General features: G+C 49.4%; 1 protein-coding gene across 7 annotated transcripts in view; it reads left to right on the plus strand.

Moving 5' to 3' along the window:
• Positions 1 to 12,180, plus strand: part of FAM13A (family with sequence similarity 13 member A) — a 388,478-nt gene extending 376,298 nt beyond the window's left edge. For 4 of the 7 annotated variants that reach the window (XM_070047870.1, XM_070047871.1, XM_051819564.2 and 1 more), the window contains 4 exons: positions 2,950 to 3,146; positions 3,911 to 4,012; positions 7,658 to 7,780; positions 7,917 to 12,180. In XM_070047870.1, coding sequence (XP_069903971.1) covers positions 2,950 to 3,146; positions 3,911 to 4,012; positions 7,658 to 7,780; positions 7,917 to 7,938 — 444 coding nt within the window. In that variant the 3' untranslated portion in view covers positions 7,939 to 12,180. Of the gene's footprint in view, positions 1 to 2,949; positions 3,147 to 3,910; positions 4,013 to 7,657 lie in introns of all 7 variants that reach the window. The other 3 variants (XM_008267609.4, XM_051819566.2, XM_051819565.2) reach the window with 2 other exon arrangements.
• The last annotated feature ends 6,168 nt before the right edge of the window (positions 12,181 to 18,348 follow it).

The raw sequence follows: 18,348 nt of genomic DNA on the forward strand, positions 1-18,348 counted from the left end.
TGGTTATCCACTCATGCCAGCTAGAAATGATGGTTTCAGAACCAGGGGTCGGGGGGAAGAGTCTCTCCTCCTGGGAGACACCACTTGGGAAGGCCTCCGCTTTCTTGCCTGACTTAAGGTACCACAAACTGCAAAGTCGTCTCTGTGGTTTATTCTTTGCTTTGTCCTGCCCATTAGGGATCTGAAATACCTCCTAGGCCCAGTTTGAAGGTATTAGGCAATGACTGTGGGCAGTCCTCGTATTTTACATAGAACTTGTTTTCTCAAAACGCTGTCCCCGTGGCCCTGAGTGATTGGGCTGGTGTGCTGTATTGTGTCTTGGAGATTAGAGCTGTTTTCTTCCACCAAGCCTTGATGCTACTGAAAGAAGACAGATTCTCTCCAGCTGGTAACATCACACAAGAATTAAACTACCATAATTAAGAAATGTGAGCAATTGTATGAATGAAAAGTAGCAGTTCTCTTAGCAACCTGCAACAGAACTGTTACTAGGTTAAATAATGTGTTCTTGAGCATGTGAAAATGTGCCACTTAGTCACTGCCTGCCTCGCTGAAGGCATTGAAAATACTGTGTTCTGAAACCAGGGCCTTCCTCCCATTCCTGCCCTGAAGACTGTGGTTTCTCATGAGTATATTTTGGCCATGGCTCACCTCCCAGCCCTCATGCTGGCCGTAATTTCAGATAATTTTACAATGGTTACATTGCTTTTGTAAATAGCCCTATCATTTTGCCCCAGTGGGCCAGGCTTATTCACCTGTATTTTAGACCGTACCAATTCCTGGTGGTTCTGATACTTGTAGATTTTGGTTTGTGTGCAGATAAGAAGACCGTAACTAAGTGGCTTCTTTAAAACTCGTCTCTGGCTTGAAGGACTTTTGGGAGGGAACCAGCTGTGTGTGAACCAGAGCCAACTTAAGTGCTGAAGCCTAGGTCTTCCTCCTAGAAGATCATCCAGGCGATTCTTCTGTCCAGTGTAAGAATCCCTCCCAACACCTCCGGGCCAGAATAGAGACACTGTCCCCTCGGAGGGCATCCCATCCCCAGGCCTCCAAAGTCCTCAGCAGTGAGAGGGCGTGGTTGCTTATTATGTGGGCTGAGCATCACTACCAGCTAAAAACTGATTCTGTAATTATTTTTAATTCCAAAGTATCATTGTTATTCAAATATAAAATTTCACAGGGCACGTAGAGAATTGAAAAATCATATAGTCTGCTGTTGTCAATTCTATCCACTAGGCTTTTTGGGCCCCTGGAGCAGCGTGGCAACACCCATGGCTTCTTCCCTTCGTTTAGTGCAGTCAGCTGTCATACTCACTGCCCCCACCTTGTCTCCAAGGTTACCACTCCTTTCGTGATATGGGTCCCAGATCTTCCAGCATTCTACTCGCTCTATGGCATACACACACACCAGTTTACCTGTGTCCCTCTGAAAATGGATACACAGCCCTGGACATTACTGTGGATAAGATCTAAGCAGGACAGGGAGCTGACAAGTAGTCCGAGGCCCTCTCAGTTCTCCCAAGTCCCTGCCTACGTTGTTCCACTGTCACAGTATCAAAAACACGTTTTTGTCTTTGCCAGAGCGAGGCCCCTCAGCTTCAGCACCATTGACATTTGGGGCCAGCTCACTGCACTGGGTGCTGTCCTGTGCTTTGTGGGATGATACCTAGTGCTGGACTTCACCTACTACAAGCCGGTAGTCTGCCACTCCTACCCCTTCCCCAGGCGCAACAACCACAAGCCTCCCCAGACATGGCCAGATGCCCCCAGGGGAGCAGAGCACTGCAGCCACTCGGTTTGACCACTACAGCTACCGTCTTCTTGTTCATAACGCCGGATTCTTGGGGCAGGGATTCGGCACAGTGGTAAAGACATTGCTTTGGTGCCTGTATCCCGTATCAGAGTCTCAGCTCTGCCCTGATTCCAGCTTCCTTGGGAGGCCACAGGTGATGGCTCAAGTAGTTCACTCCCTACTACCCATGTGGAAGACCTAGAGTGAATCCCTAGCTCCTGATGTCAGCCTGGCCCAGCCCTAGCTGCTGCAGGTTTTGGGGAACAAATAGATTCCTGTGTCTGTCTCTCTGTCTTTGCCTTTCAAATAAGTAAAGTAAAACTGTACTTCTCACCAGTTTTTAAAGATATAAATATTCTCTCTAATCTGAGCGCAATTTGGCAGCAAATTACTACTTTTGAAGTCCTTCAGACTCTCAAATTATTTCTTCCTAGGCTCACTAAGCCTTAAGTTGCCATGATTGGACTTCATCATTTTTCCATTTATATTATCATCAAGACAGTGCATCCTAATTTTCTTAGAACCTTGGATGCTGCAAAATACAGTCATGACCCTTGGAAATGCCTTGGAAAAGCTCAAGTTTTATTATTCTGGTCACAGGAATATAAAAGTTTTGATCTCAAAATTTTTGTGCATTGAGCAACCATCAGATGCATTCTTCTCTCAACTCTTAAACAGAAAAGCTATATTCAATTTTGGGAAATATTCAGAGCCTAATCAAAAGTACTCTCTGGAGTATACAAGTAGTAAAATCCCTTAAAGCACCACTGGCTGGCATCGGGTTTTGCTTTGCACTATCACAGATCCGGAAATAGTTAGATTGTATTGGCTCCTTTGATGTGGGATATACATCATGATGGATACTCCTCCCTCCCATCAGCCTTGACAACTGAGGGTCGGGCAGCACTCTCATTTCTTTCACGAGTTTTCTGTTCTAGTCTGTTTTCCCTGTTTGGTGGCTGTGTTTGTGATTTAATTCTGTACATACAGATAATCAACATATATCCTTAATGAATTGCCATGTGTTGCTGCATGTAGACATGCAAAAATTATGTGGTATCCGGATCACTGAATGATTTTGTTAAGTGACATTTGTAACAAAAGTCAGCCCCCCAAAAAGTGAGCAGCTTTTTATTGGGGTTGCTGTGTACCTGCAGGAAGAAGAGGCGGGGTCAGAAGAGGATCACAACACGACGCCAGACTTCACAGTCACGCTGATGACGGACTTCAGCGCACGCTGCTTTCTGGACCAATTTGAAGATGATGCCGATGGGTTCATTTCCCCAATGGACGATAAAATACCCTACAAAGGCAGCCAGGACACAGGGTTTTCAAACCTTCATGCAGCGTCAATGTAAGTGGTGGTGGTGGTGGTGGTGGTGGTGGTGGTGGTGAAACATTTCAGTAAAAATTCTTAAGTACGAGGGCACTTTAAAATGTTCCTGGAAAATGGATTCAGCGTTAAGTTTATTTTGGTACAAAAGAATTTTGAAATTCACACAGTTTTCCTAATGCACACTTTCCAAAGACCACTTATATGCATAAACTTCAAATTGTACCAAAATAATTATTTTTCACCAACTTTCTGAAGCTACTTCATGTTGTCTCAATCTTTTAATTAAAGAAATTAAGAAAACACAAGTGGCTTAACCTGGGGTAGAACAGTGATTTAAAAAAAAAATTATGGCTCAGGTTTTATATGTGTGTGTGTGTGTGTGTATTTGAATCTGCCTCATCCCGTGTTAGTTGAAGGCAGCATCTGAGATCTGGCTTAAACCACCAGAAGGTCTCTGAAAATAGCACTGGGTAGCGCGCTCTGCACGGCTCATCATTGCACACACACTGAGCACAGATGTCATTACTTCCCTTCAAAGAAAAACATGACAAAGCGCCATGGGACTTCACAAGCCCTGCGGAGCCAGCAGTAGCAGGAGCTGGCTCTGTTGTCCACGCTTGGGCTTCCTGGAGCTAGTGCGGGCCCATTTCTGCTGACCCACAGCGCCCCCCAGAGCTTCCGCGTGGTGTTGTTTTCCCCACTCCCGCTGTGGAGTTGGAAGTGCATTGCGTTTACTGCGGTTCAGATTCCATCTTCTTGAATTTTTTTTTTCTCGCTCTCAGACCTGAGCTCTTGGAACACCTTCAGGAAATGAGAGAAGAGAAGAAGAGGATTCGAAAGAATCTCCGTGATTTTGAAGACAGTTTCTTCCGACAGAACGGAAGGTAGTGCATTTCTGCTCCCCTCTCTTCTCTCGTCTGGCAGATCGGGGGAAGGCCCCCAAAGGTGGGAACGCTTCCGCCGCCTCCCGGTGACCTGGCCCTGGCCCGTGCCCGGGACCGCTGCGAGGCTGACTGTGAGAGGATGTGGTGGGTGTAGACCTCCAGGAGGCAGAACCCCCTGGACACCGCCCAAGGCCGCGCAGGCTCAGCTAAGGGCCGTAAGCTAAGCTGTCACATCAGATTCTCATCTCAAATGAGCAGCCTGCAGCTCGGCTTCCAGTTGACAGCGCTGGGGTTTTTTCTCAAGAAACTAGAGAGAAAATCGTACTGAGTTTTATGCTCATTTTAAAAACAGGGATGGTGGCCAAGTCTGAGTGAAATGTATATACAGGGGAAGCATTTATGAGTAAGATCGCTTGACTGACAGATTGCATTTCTCCAGTGAGTTTTAACGGTCTAACGGAACCATCCTTATATAACATTATGCTGAAAAGTAGCCTTTTGTTGATAAGTGACTGTGCACAGCCAGCCTCTCAGCACAAGCCCAAGGGTAGAACCCCAGATAGAGCCGAATCTTTAAATATGTATTCGAATATTGGAAAGGCAGAGTGACAGCACGAGAGCGAGACGCAAAGAGAGCGAGAGCTTCCTTCTGCTGCTTTATCCCCCAAATGGCCACAACAGCCAAGGCTGGGCCACGCCAAAGCCAAGAAGCCAGGAATTCAGTACGGGTCTCCCACATAGGTGGTGAGGGCCTATGTACTTGAGCCCTCCTCTCCTGTCTCCCCGGGCTCACAAGCAGGAAGCTGGATCAGAAACAGAGTAGGCAGGACTTGAACCAGCGTTCCAGTGTGGGAGGCCGGCGTCTCAAGCAGCGGCTTAACTGCTGCATCACTGCACTGGCCCCAGCTGGAATCTCTTGAATTGGTATTAGATGTTGTCACTTTAAATTGGTCTTATTTTTGTCCTAATTATTTAAACTGTGACAGTATGGTTTGCCTACAGTGCCTTTTTATTCTTCTAAAAGCACCATGAGAATTGACGTTGGCATTTAAAATGTTGTATTCCAGTTTAGTTCAATTATCATATAAATTTATTTTTAGGATCTCTGATTTGCATCTGTCCTATAATTTTTTAAAAAGATTTATTTTATTTATTTGAAGTAGTTACAGAGAGAGGTAGAGACAGAGAGGTCTTTCATCTGCTGGTTCCCTCCCAATTGGCCACAACGGCCAGAGCTGTGCCAATCTGGAGCCAGGAGCCAGGAGCTTCTGCCGGGTCTCTCATGCAGCGGGTGCAGAGTCTTAAGGATATGGGCCATCTTCCACTGCTTTCCCAGGCCGTAGCAGAGAGCTGGATTGGAAGAGGAGCAGCCGGGACTAGAACCAGCGCCCATATGAGATGCTGGCACTTAAAGCCAGGGCGTTAACCCCACAGCACCAGCCCCATCATATAATGTTTTTCGTACACTTGTTTGCCTTTCATTCTCCACACGTTGCAGGTATTTAGGGAATATAAGTATGCAGACAAAATAATTGCCCAGGGCCGGCACCGTGGCTCACTTGGCTAATCTCCTGCCTGTGGCACTGGCATCCCAAATGGGTGCCAGGTTCTAGTCCCAGTTGCTCCTCTTCAAGTCCAGCTCTCTGCTGTGGCCTGGGAAAGCAGTGGAGGATGGCCCAAGCGCTTGGGCCCTGCACCCGCATGGGAGACAGGAAGAAGTACCTGGCTCCTGGCTTCGGATTGGCGCAGCACTGGCCATAGCAGCCATTTGGGGAGTGAACCAGTGGAAAGAAGACCTTTCTGTCTCTCTCACTGTAACTCTACCTGTCAAATAAATAAATAAAAAACTTTAAAAACCCAAATAATACTTCAAAACACATCAGGGCTGTTGTGATGCATTTCCTTCCAGTCTTCTTTCTAAGCATATTTTTGATTTATATTTTTATTTGCTATTATTGTCAAATTATGCACAGAAATCCTATACAGGAAAAACTATATATAATTATGCAACCTGCACAAGTTTAAGGTAGAATGATGGAAATGGACCATCATGAAAGCTTAGAGCCATGAGGAACTTAGGCTAGCATAAACCCTGCTTCTGCTGTTGAGTATCCAAGGAGAGTGAAGCCCCACGGAGCACAGCTGGAAGTGGTGCCTGATGTTCTGAGTCCTGGGCCCCTGCTCCCTACTGAGCAGCCACCTAGAACCCTTTTCTAGAGCAAGGCAGGCATGAATAAAGTCAGGTTAGATTTAGTTCTTTTGACAAATTAAGCTGCACTCTACTCCCCTTGCCACAGTTGCTCTTTAGCAATTAGAAACAGGGGCCAGCTCTGTGGCATAGAGGGTAAAGCTGCCACCTGCAGTGCAAACATCCCACATGGATGCTGGTTCGAATCCCGGCTGTTCCACTTCCAATTCAGTTCCCTCCTAATGCTCCTGGGAAAGCAGAGGAAGAGGGCCCAAGTGCTTGGAACCCTGCACCCATGGGGGAGACCTGGAGGAACCTGGCCAAGCCATGGCCATTTGGATAGAAGAGCTCTCTGTCAGCCGGCGCCGTGGCTCAATAGGCTAATTCTCCGCCTTGCAGCGCTGGCACACCGGGTTCTAGTCCCGGTCGCGGCGCCGGATTCTGTCCCGGTTGCCCCTCTTCCAGGCCAGCTCTCTGCTGTGGCCCAGGAGTGCAGTGGAGGATGTGCTTGGGCCCTGCACCCCATGGGAGACCAGGATAAGTACCTGGCTCCTGCCTTCGGATCAGTGTGGTGCACCAGCTGCTGCGGCCATTGGAGGGTGAAAACCAACGGCGAAGGAAGACCTTTCTCTCTGTCTCTCTCTCTCTCACTGTCCACTCTGCCTGTAAAAAAAAAAAAAAAAAAAAAAAAACAACCAACTCTGTCTCCACCCCCGACCCCCCCCAACTCTGCCTTTCAAACAAATAAATATTTACAAAAAAAAAATAATTAGAAAAGGAAGCCTGGAGTTTGTATGTCTGCCATGTGCATTTGACAGGGACTTGACGCTGTGCAGCAGCAGGGAACCTGGATAGATTCATGGTTTATAGAACGTGGCCGATAGCACGGCATCAGGTTGCTGTATGAGTTACGGGAGATGGCGCTTATAAGGTACTTAGCACAGAGCTTCACCCATAGTAAGCTCGCCGTGAACATTTGTGCATGTAAAACTACTCTGCAAACCGTAAGGACTTCTGAACCAATTTTATATTGAGGAGGAACAGTAGTTGTTTTTTGTAAAACCTGTAAATTGTAGATATACCAGTTGCTAATTCGAACTGTAATGGTTTGCTAGAGGAGACAGATACAGTGGAAGAGAATTAAGTATAAACTCAGGATGTATGGATGGCCACTCTTAATGTGAGTTCACCCGTAGCACGAGAGAACCACTCTGCATTTCTGAGTCCAGCTATCATTCTACAGGATGCCAGATAAACTCTAACACTCAGTCACGGGGTTCTTTCTGGGGGAGGTGTTTTTCACTGCTTATCTAAATCCAGCTCCAGGCTCGATGCCAGGTGCCACGGATTCTCCAGGTTGATAAACTGCAAAGTCTCCACGTGATGGCAATTTGTTTGATGAACATCTCTGAGAGACAGCAAATGGCGCTCAGCCCCCTCTCCTCTGTTTCCGTTAGAAACGTCCAGAAGGAAGACCGCACACCCATGGCGGAAGAATACACCGAGTACAAGCACATCAAGGCAAAGCTGAGGCTCCTGGAGGTGCTCATCAGCAAGAGAGACGCGGATTCCAAGTCCATGTAAGCTCCAGCCTGGGCACCGGGAGCTGGGGGGATGCCGGGAGACCTCGGACCTGTTCCCCTGCACGCAGCCTCGGCGCGGGCCCTTCTGCTCTGGGCCGCTGCCACCGGTACCCGTTCTAACACCCGCCTCCAGGGAAGACGACAACGTGGGCTGACCTAGGGATCTTGCCGTGGGAAAGCCATGACGCCTGCACGGACGGCCCGCCCAACACCTGCCGTGAGCACTCACAACTCCCATACGCAGACTACGTAGTGTCCTGCCCTGGCTAGCCGGGAAACACGAGACCAGTCTCTGTCCAACTGTGACAAAAACAAGCTCAGGACTTCTCCTCTGCGGAGCGGACTTGCTGTGGAGGTCCGTGTTCTCCTGGGACCCAGGCCGGCGCGGCCCTGCCTCAGAGCCCTCTTTGCTGCCTTGGCCGTCCTCGCCACCTTCCCGCAGAGCCGCGCCCTGCCCGCGCGCCTGTGCCCTGTTTTCCTTTCAGCTCTCAGGTAGCCACACCAGCCCAGGGGGCGGTGCAGTTGAGCCCGCCGAGAGGGGTTTTCTTCAGGCCTTGCACGGCTGACCCACAGCTTCCATCCCTGACTCAGCAGAGGCTCGGGGGAGTGCTGGGAGTCTCTGCAGACCGCTCACTGCACCTGTCCCTCCCCTACTCTGACAGCAGGTGGCGCCAGTGTGCTGGGGCAGCACCAGCCAGACAGAAACTTAGCCTCTGCGTGGAGGATCGTGGGAAAGAGGGAGCCTGTGTTCTCAGCCTCCCGAGGACCTACCTGAGGGTAATTTTCCAAAAAAGCAAACTTGCACTAAGATCCCCAAACTGCCACAGTCCTCAGAGCTCAGCCCAAGGCAGACCGTCAACCACACTACAAGAAGAAAATAAGTGTGTGGCCAGTTATGTTTCCAAGGGCCGTGTCACAAAGCTGTCTATATTAGACATTTTGCAGGGACCAGGGAACCCAAGACACTAAATCACTCATCTCCTCAGTGTGCTTGACGTCACTCTGTGATCTTGCCTGTCTGTCCTGAGCGAAGGGGGTTCAGGGCTGGCTGGAGTGCAGCCCAGGCGTGTGCTCGGCCAGCCGCGGCGAGGTGGTGCGTGCCTTCTGCAGAGTGCCGCAGGCGAGCGTGGGTGTGCAGGCCCTCCTGTACGTTTGGGGAGTTGCCTTCTTAAAGGGTACAGTTTTGTTCTTGTGAAAGGAAGACAGAACGTAAGCCAGTTGTCGGGTTTTAAAAATGGATCATGAGCTCCTGCATAGCCCCATTTTCCAATGCTGATGTGAGGTGGCAGTTCTCTGTCTGTTGAAAAGTGTGTAATAGGCCATGGGGAAAAACCAAGCCTTTAGGTTTGCTCTCAACACTAATCAGATGGGGGCAGCGAAGTGCCGCGGTCAGTTAAGCTGCTGCTTGAGATGCTTGTATCCCATGTCAGAGTGCCTGGTTCAAGTGCTGGCTACTCTGGGCTTCTGATCTCACTTCTGCAAATGCACCTGGCAGGCAGCTGATAATGACCCAGGTATTTGGGTTCTTGCCACCCACATGGGAGACCCAACTGCACTTTCTGGCTTTGACCTAGCCTAGCCCCAGCTGTTGCAGGCAGCTGGGGAGTGAGCCAGCAATGGAAGCCCTGTCTCTCCCTTTTTTCACTCTGCCTTTCAAATAAATAAATCAAGAAAGAAGCATAAGCTATATGTTGGAAGTGCCCTGGTTTCAACCCACACACTTAAAGACGGTACATGACCTTCAAATGTAAATGTATATGAAAATATAGTTTGGTATTCTTTGTTGTTTACATTGCAGATCGCTATAATTTCAAGGAATTCTATTATAAATAAAATGATGCACTTTAGGATGTCTTCTATTTTTGAAATCTAAACATGAATCATTCACATGACCAAAAATTGTATTTTTAAGAGAAATCCATGTCATCCATCCTTTTACAGTAATTCTCTTAAATAAGCTAGGATAGAAATCATTACCAATTAACTTTGAAAGCACATCAGTTTTAAGATTATGGTTTTGAAAAAACATGCTACACTGTTTGTTGTAAAAGCTGTATATAAATGAGAAGCTACTAAGTGTTTTGAAATCTGTTGTTGCTGCCAAAATTAACTTACCTAAGTATATATTCAGGAACCCCCATTCAAATTTGTATGATTCAATAAAAGCGAGCACCAGTTACGGTAAGCTGAGCTGTGTACAGAATGTTCCGTTTTCCTTTGCAATCTCTAACCCTTAGTCTTGATGGTGTGGAGCCCCAATTCAGCAGAGAAAAGCCCTGTTTACACCAGATTCCGTTGCAGACGTGGCCGTCTGTGCTTTCTAGCTCTGCCAGCGATGCAGAGGCAAATTTGTTTCCCCAGCAACCGTGTCTGCAGCCCAGGTTGTCCAGGCAGTCAGTGCCTTAATTGGTTTCACACAGACAGAAGAGACCTGGGGTTTTTCCCGTGCCCTCTTGACGACGTGTGTATGTGTGTTAGCATATGCCAACAAAATAAGTGCCGAGGGTCGTTTCATAAGAAGATAAAGTGGAGCAAGGGTAAACTTGGTTGTATGAGCTTAAGAACCAGAGGTGGCGAAGGTTTGCAGTCTCCATATGCACTTGCTTTGATGGTGGTCCGTCTCCACAGTAAACATCGATCAGCACAGCTGTTCCTGTAAAGTCTCATGGCACTACTGCATTTTGTGTTTGAGTCGTTTAGTTTGGATTCCACTGTCAAAGACGTGTGGGAGCAAGGTTTAGGATAAGGGCCTGCTTAGATGTTTTTCAGGACAACACACACGTTCGTCCTCGTTGGGAGAAGACGATGGACACGGGTGTGATCTCAGGCGTCCGCCAATTCAGGGAAAATTTCCACAGAAGACCGAATCACCTTTCAAACTGGAGAATTAATTTATTTTAGATATCTAGTTAGAATGCATCGTGAGCACTACAGAGCTTCCCACTGATTGCCAGTTTCAAGTTCAGAGATTATCCTTCATGGCCTCGGTAGGGGTCAGGGGACGTGGCCATTTGTCACCCCATTGTGATTTGTGCTGTGTCTCATTCTGCTGCAATATTTGTGTGCAGGAGACGAGCCTCTCTCTGGGCCTGTCTGCTCCCAGGTGTGACATTTCTCGCCCTCGACAAACACCTTTGGGCTGTGCTTATGTCAGGAAGATTACACCAGGGGGTCCTGGGGCCAGCCTCCTTGGAGGCCCTGAAGGCTGAGCGTTCGTGAAGGTGGCTGAGCTTGGACTTTCTTAGGTGAATATTGAAGTTTTTATTTATTTTTTTATCAGAATGAAGGTTTGGCCACGATGCCAATTAAATTGGCTCTGCCTGGGGGATTAGCTACTTTGCAGTAGACAAAATTGGACCCAGAGCCTAGATTTAAAAGGAAAAAAAAAATCAAATTTTAACTGGGTTTTTCTTCTTCTTAGAGATTTAAAATCTGGTAAGATGCCATTTTTCTTAAAGGTAGTGACACTATTCTACTTTTGCTGGTATATGTAGAGTTGAATGCCAGAAACTATTAAGCGCTTTGTGAAGAGCTGGTGGTGGTCTCTTTTGCTTTCAAAAGTCCTAGATTTCCTCCTGGGTGGGGAGAGGCAGCTGCTGCCCTGAGACCGGTGCTGTTGAACTTCCTTTCCCATACCCACGCAGTGCGGCCAGTGGGAAGGCCTGGAACTGTGTGTGGCCACCACGGCGAGGCCGTTTCCCGTCTGAAGCCCCCGTGGAGGGCAGAATCCAGGGTGTGCTTTCCTTTCCTGCGTGGATTCAGTTTTCAGCTCGACTCTCGAAGTGGACTGAGGTGTAGCACGTTTTGTGAAACGCTCGGCCCAACACGGTTTCTTAATTTTTACTTATTCAAGTTGTGCACACGGGCACTACTACAGGTGATGGCTGCCGGGGCATGTGCCAAGCAAGAGCGATACACACATCGGGCACTGCACGGGCGCACTGGCCACTTCCCCCACAGAGCGGGTGCCCCCAGGGCCATCTGCGCCCCTTGCCATGGTCCTTCGTGATGGGTGCGAGTGCACGGGCTGAGAGCAGAACTGCAGATGGCCCAGATGTGCATGGAAGAGGCAACTCTGTACATTCGCAGCTTCCTGTTCCTGCAGAGTTCTGGCTTTGCCTGGAATGCAGCCAGTCATGGTCATGTGCGTGGCTTAAGCATTCTACTTGGCAGATCTGATGCTCTAAAAGCACGTATAATGTCATTAAAATCCCCAGAGATGGATAAAACTTCAGCAAATAATTTGGGCCTAGAACAATGTTTACATGCCGTGTAAACAGAGAGCATTTGGAATCAACATTGTCCTTTTTAAAAATGTAAGCTGAATGAAAATGTTATGTGCATTTTAGTACATGACTGTATTTTGTATAAGCAAATAAAATATTTTTACTGGTGGACATTCGAACATTTTTGACAGCGTCAGAGTTGTACGACTGAGCTGCCTGTCTGCGTGGAGTCTGACCTTCCCTTGAAGGGGTCTAGCAGCTGCCTCCCGGGCACCCCTCGGAAGCCACGTGAGGATCGTGTGTGTGGTTCTGTCTCCAGGGAGAGCACTGGAAGGTGAAGCTACAAGTTAGCCATGTCTGCCTGGTGACAAGGAAAAGCGCCTGGGCTCCGTGCTCAGCTGCCTTTAAAATGATGTATTAGAGAGGTACAGAAACAGTGTTCAAGAAATGTTTTTTTTTCTTTTCTTCAAAAAGTGCATTTCAAAGGCTATGAGGCCATCGTAGGTCAACAGATTACTCTTAACTATAAAACTAAGAAGGCTGCCAGAAAATGGAGACTTCTGCCGCATTGTGTGTCACAGGCCCGGCGCAGTGCTACAAACCTGCCGGGTGCACCCCTACCCAAGACGAACAGCTCGAGACTGGGCAGTAGCAGCCCTGTGCCCCCCCCCCCCAACAGGGGAACACAATGCCTCCACGGAGGGGAGGCCTGCGGGTGTCCTTCAAACTGCCTGTGATACGTGAAGGGATTTCAAAACCTTCATGGGGAATTGAGTTAACTTCATTTTGGTACAGAAATGTTTGAAATCCATGCACAGATTTTTTTTTTTTTTTTTTGTAATACATATTTTCCATGAACTTTTAAAAGTATCCTCAGGCCGGCGCCGCGGCTCACTAGGCTAATCCTCCACCTTGCGGCACCGGCAAGGGGCGCCGGATTCTGTCCTGGTTTCCCCTCTTCCAGGCCAGCTCTCTGCTGTGGCCAGGGAGTGCAGTGGAGGATGGCCCAAGTGCTTGGGCCCTGCACCCCATGGGAGACCAGGAGAAGCACCTGGCTCCTGCCTTCAGATCAGCGCGGTGTGCCAGCAGCAGTGCAGCGGCCATTGGAGGGTGAACCAACGGCAAAGGAAGACCTTTCTCTCTCTCTCTCTCACTGTCCACTCTGCCTGTCAAAAAATAAATAAATAAAAAATAAAAGTATCCACATAATTCCCTTAAGTGACAAAAATAAACACTAAAAATATACTAACCTCTGGGGACCAGGCATTGGATGCAACAGTTCAGACACTCCTTGGAGGGGCCGGTGCTGTGAGGTAGCAGGTAAAGCTGCTGCCTGCAGTGCCGGCATCCCAAATGGGTGCCAGTTCAAGTCCTGGCTGCTCCACTTCCATCCAGCTCTCTGCTATGGCCTGGGAAAGCAATAAAGGATAGCCTACGTTCTTGGGCCCCTGCACCCATGTGGGAGACCCAGAGGAAGCTCCTGGCCCCTGGATCGGCACAGCTCTCACCATTGTGGCCCTTTGGGGAGTGAAGCAGCAGATGGAAGATCCCTCTCTCTCTCTCTCTCTCTCCTCTCTCTCTGCCTCTCTCTGGCTCTTTCAAATAAATAAATCTTTAAAAAATGTGTGGGATACACACATTCCCATATTGGAATCCTGGGTTTGAGCCCCAGCTACTCTACTTCCCATGCAGATTCTTGCTATTACATATCCTGGGAAGCAGTGGATGGGTCAAGTACTTGTGTCTCTGCCACCCACCTGGGAGACCCAGACTGTGTTCCTGGCTTCAGCCTGGCCAAGTCCAGGTGTTTTAGGCATTTGGGAAGTGAACCAGTAGATAGAAAATCTCTTTCTCTCTATGATGGCCTCACCCAGATTGGGGCACACAGGCCAGGGAGTGCGAAGAGGAGGAGACAGTTTCTGGAAGGGGACTCTAAATCTTCTAGGACAAAGCTCACTGAGTTATCTCTAAGATGGGTCGACTCGCCACAGTTATATATTAACAGGATTTCACATTTGGTAAAAGCCAAAATTCCCAAATGCATTTTATATAGTCTTGGCTGGCAGGGAAGCCACTGGGATTTGGCAGGAGCTGGGGCTGTTGATGGCTTTTCACCTTTCATCTCCAGCAACAAGGCTTCTGCCGTGAGGGTGGCTCCATCTTGTGCTACAGCTGCCCTGGGAACAAGAGCCAGTGCACACAGGAAGAACCAAGTCTCTTAAGACCGCCTTGGGTCACCGGACCCGAGCTGGGCCTGCGTGCACACACATTACCTGCTACTGTGATCTCTGGAACCTTTTAAGTGTTTGCACGGTTCCTGTACTTTGTCTAAAGCAATGCATAGAAACCCTTGCCCTGCTTCTGTGTTCAGGAGCTTTGAGTCCTTCCTGGTAAGACGCTTTGAGACACTGATTTTTCTGTCTCTTTCAAAGAATGTACAATGACTGAAGAAGACAAGGGGGAGGGGGAGAGTGAAAGCAGCACAAAGCAGTGCTTCCCCAACTTCAGTGTGCCTGGGAATGGCCCGGCACTGCCCGCCTAACCAGCTGCTGCCATGCTGTTCCTCCAAGGACCTCTCTGCAGAGGAAGAGGGCAGGCAATTGGCACAGGGGCTTAAGTTGCTCTGTGGGATGCCCATGGGAGTCCCTGGTTTGAGTCATGGCTACTCTGCTTCTTTTTTATTTTTATTTATTTATACTTTTAAGGGTTTTTTATTTTGACAGTTAGTGAGAGAGAGAGAGAGACAGAGAGAAAGGTCTTCCTTCCGTTGGTTCACCCCCCAACATGGCCACTATGGCCAGAGCTACGCCGATCCGAAGCCAGGAGCCGGGTGCTTCCTCCTGGTCTCCCATGCGGGTGCAGGCGCCCAAGCACCTGGGCCATCCTCCACTGCACTCCCGGGCCACAGCAGAGAGCTGGACTGGAAGAGGAGCAACCAGGACTAGAACCCGGCGCCCATATGGGATGCCAGTGCTGCAGGCGGAGGATTAACCAAGTGAGCCACGGTGCCGGCCCCGGCTACTCTGCTTCTAATCCAGCTTCCTGCTTACATGCACTCTAGGAGGCAGCAGATGATGGCTGAAGTTCACACATTCTTGTGACTCACGTGGGAGGCCAAGATGGAGTTGTGGGCTCCTGGCTTTGGCCTGGCTCACCTCTGGCTGTTGCAGGCATTTAGGGAGTGAACCAGCAGATGGAAGATCTCTGTCTCTGCCTTTCAAAGCAAATGAAAATAAAGACAAACTCAAGTGCAGGGGGACGACTGCGTCCTGGGTATTTGTGGAGCAGCTCCACTAATGAATACAAAATCCTGAGCTAGCACCCACAGAGGCAAATGCCAGGGGACACGGAGGCCACCCTGCCGGAAGATGGCTCAGCTACGCCAACTGGGCATATCACGTGTCCCCCCGAAGTCTTTCCTTATCTGAAAAAACGGGCTCACTCATAGAACCTACCTTCCTGGGTCATTATGGGAAATCACTTGGATGATTACAAAGTAGCCCAAGTAGCCACACAGTAAGTCCTTGCTGGCTGATGCTATGGGCGTGGTTCCTATTATGAGCGCTGAGGCAGATTCTGTCTTGTAGTCCAGCAGCTCCTTTTGGAATCCCTAAAAAAAAAAGAATTGTATTTCCTGGTGTCATTTCTCCCACCAGCGTTCTCTGATTCCTTGTTTGAAGTTAGAGAATACGCCTGCAGCACAAGCTCCAGGATGAGCAAGGTCTCATGGGAACATCATCATTTTGGGGAAGAGAGAAACTGAACTGTGATATTATTGGTCTCAAGGAAAACACAAATGGGCTGGCATTGTGGCACAGCGGGTTAAGCGGCCAGTTGTAGCACCAGCATTTGAGTCCTGGCTGCTACACTTCCAACACAACTCCCTGCTAATGTGGTGGTGGGGGGGGGGGCGCGGCGCTTGGCATAGTAGGTTAAGTTCTGCCTGCAGTGCCGGCATCCCATATGGGCACCGGTTCGAGTCCCTGCTGCTCCTCTTCTGATCCAGCTCTCTGCTATGGTCTGGGAAAGCAGCAGAAGATGGCCCAAGTCCTTGGGCCCCTGTACCCACATTGGAGACTCTTAAGAAACTCCTGGCTCCTGGCTTTGGAATGGCACAGCTCCGGCCATTGTGGCCATCTGGGGAGTGAACCAGTGGATGGAAAACTCTCTCTCTCCCCCTCCCTCTCTCTCCCTCTGTTTCACTCTGCGTGTCAAATAAATAAATAAATCTTAAAAAAAAATTCTGGGAAGGCAGCAAAAGATGACCCAAGTACTTTGGCCCCTGCCACCCGCATGGGAGATGCAGATGGAGTTTCCGGCTCCTGACTTCAGCCTGGCATAGCCCTGGCTGTTCTGGGCATTTATGGGGTGAACTAGTGGATAGAAAACCTGTTTCTCTCCCTCCTTGTCATTTTGCTCTTCAAATAAGCAAGCAAATAATAAATCTAAAAAAAAAAAAAAGACAACCACACCAAAAACCTGTGTGCTGCTTTCTCAGAAAGATCAAGGCTTGCTAAAAGCCTCCCCTTATGCAAGAGGGCAAACCTCTCAAAGTCTGCTTTTCCCCCAAACATTTTGGATGTCAGGTCTGCTCAGAGATGTTGAAAGAATGAACTGAAAAGACAGCTGAGACCAATTTGGAAATCCTTGTGTTCTGGGAATGACAGAACAGAATAACCTTTGGGTGATTTCCAGGTCACTTAAATGCCCCGAAGTTTCTGTCTTGGGTGTGTTTTTAACAAAAACTAAATGTACCCTCAAGGAGGGGAACTGCCCGATGCTGGCAAGCTTTTTTTTTTTTTAACAGGCAGAGTGGACAGTGAGAGAGACAGAGAAAGGTCTTCCTTTGCCATTGGTTCACCCTCCAATGGCCGCCGCAGCCGGCCCGCTGCGGCCGGCGCACTGCGCTGATCCGACGGCAGAAGCCAGGTACTTATCCTGGTCTCCCATGGGGTGCAGGGCCCAAGCACTTGGGCCGTCCTCCACTGCACTCCCTGGCCACAGCAGAGAGCTGGCCTGGAAGAGGGGCAACCGGGACACAATCCGGCGCCCCGACTGGGACTAGAACCCGGTGTGCCGGCGCCGCAAGGCGGAGGATTAGCCTAGTGAGCCGCGGCACCGGCCGCTGGCAAGCTTCTAATCATCCTACTGAATTTTGTCAACACCCATGGTGGAGGCTGAGACAGGGAAAGTACCCAGGACCCTGCATGCCCTCATCACCCCGACTGAAGGTGCCACTGCTCAAGCCAGCAATAGGGCAAGCTTTGACCTCGTTGAATGAGGCTTTGCCCTCTCCACCCCCAACAAAAATTCAGAAATGCCAGGTCTCCCCCTCCAGGGACTTGAACTTGAGAGTCCTTGAAACTGGTTCACAAAATCTGAGTTCCTGAGACCACCCAGGCATGGAAGGTCAAGACACTCCTGTGTAACAGTAAGCTTTGGCACTGGCAGGCTGGCCTGGCTGGGACCAAGGGCCAGGCCCTGGCTGGCTCAGACGACCTTTGCTCTCAGATCACTGGCCTGCCAGGACCGGCTGAGATAGGGAGTTATTTCCAAAGCTGTGCCTTCTCTTTTGCTCCTAACACTAGAGGTGACCCTGAAGACTGATCTGGTTGTGTGTGGCTCCATCTGAGGGCTGCGTTCTTAATTCTAAGTTTCTCAGGAAGTTGCACAGCACGCAGAACCGAATCAATACTTATCATAGAGTGTATCTAACTCCCATGGGATTAGGCTGAGGCAAATCCGCTTTTCAAAGATCTGAGACCGTGAGATTGTGCTTGTTGCCAAGCCTCCGGCCACTCGGGGCAGGGAGGCGGGGGAGGGGTCCAGCCACTTGGGGCAGGGAGGCAGGGGAGGGTAGCTAACATCTGAACGCTGGGAACTACACACAAACTAAGGAATACATAGTCCATTCCATTAGAAGGAAATCACCACAGGCTAACGCATGGGAGAGAGTATTACCAATACACAGCCCAGGCGTCTATGCACACCCCGGGGGGGACACCTCTCCCAGCTCCTTGTCCTGCTCTCCCAGCAAGTGAAGAGCATTCCAGATAAGACCCTCAATCCCACACTGCCTCGCTGCGGGCAGACAGCCCCTACCTGCATCTGAGCCAGTCTGGGGTAGCATCCCAAAGCAGAGAGTCAGAGATCATCAGTTGCCGCCCCCTCCACAGGGCTCTGCTCTCCTGGGGTTGGTTTGTCCTTTACCAAAATCCTCCCTGGGCAAGGCACAAAAGGTTCTGGTTCACTTCTAACTGGGGAACCCCCCTCAGTCCAATCCATGGGAGATATTTTACCTGTTCTGCCTGCTCTCTTCATCTTCTTCCCGCCCCAAGC

Source organism: Oryctolagus cuniculus, chromosome 8, assembly GCF_964237555.1.
Source record: "Oryctolagus cuniculus chromosome 8, mOryCun1.1, whole genome shotgun sequence".
NCBI classification, from domain to species: domain Eukaryota; kingdom Metazoa; phylum Chordata; class Mammalia; order Lagomorpha; family Leporidae; genus Oryctolagus; species Oryctolagus cuniculus.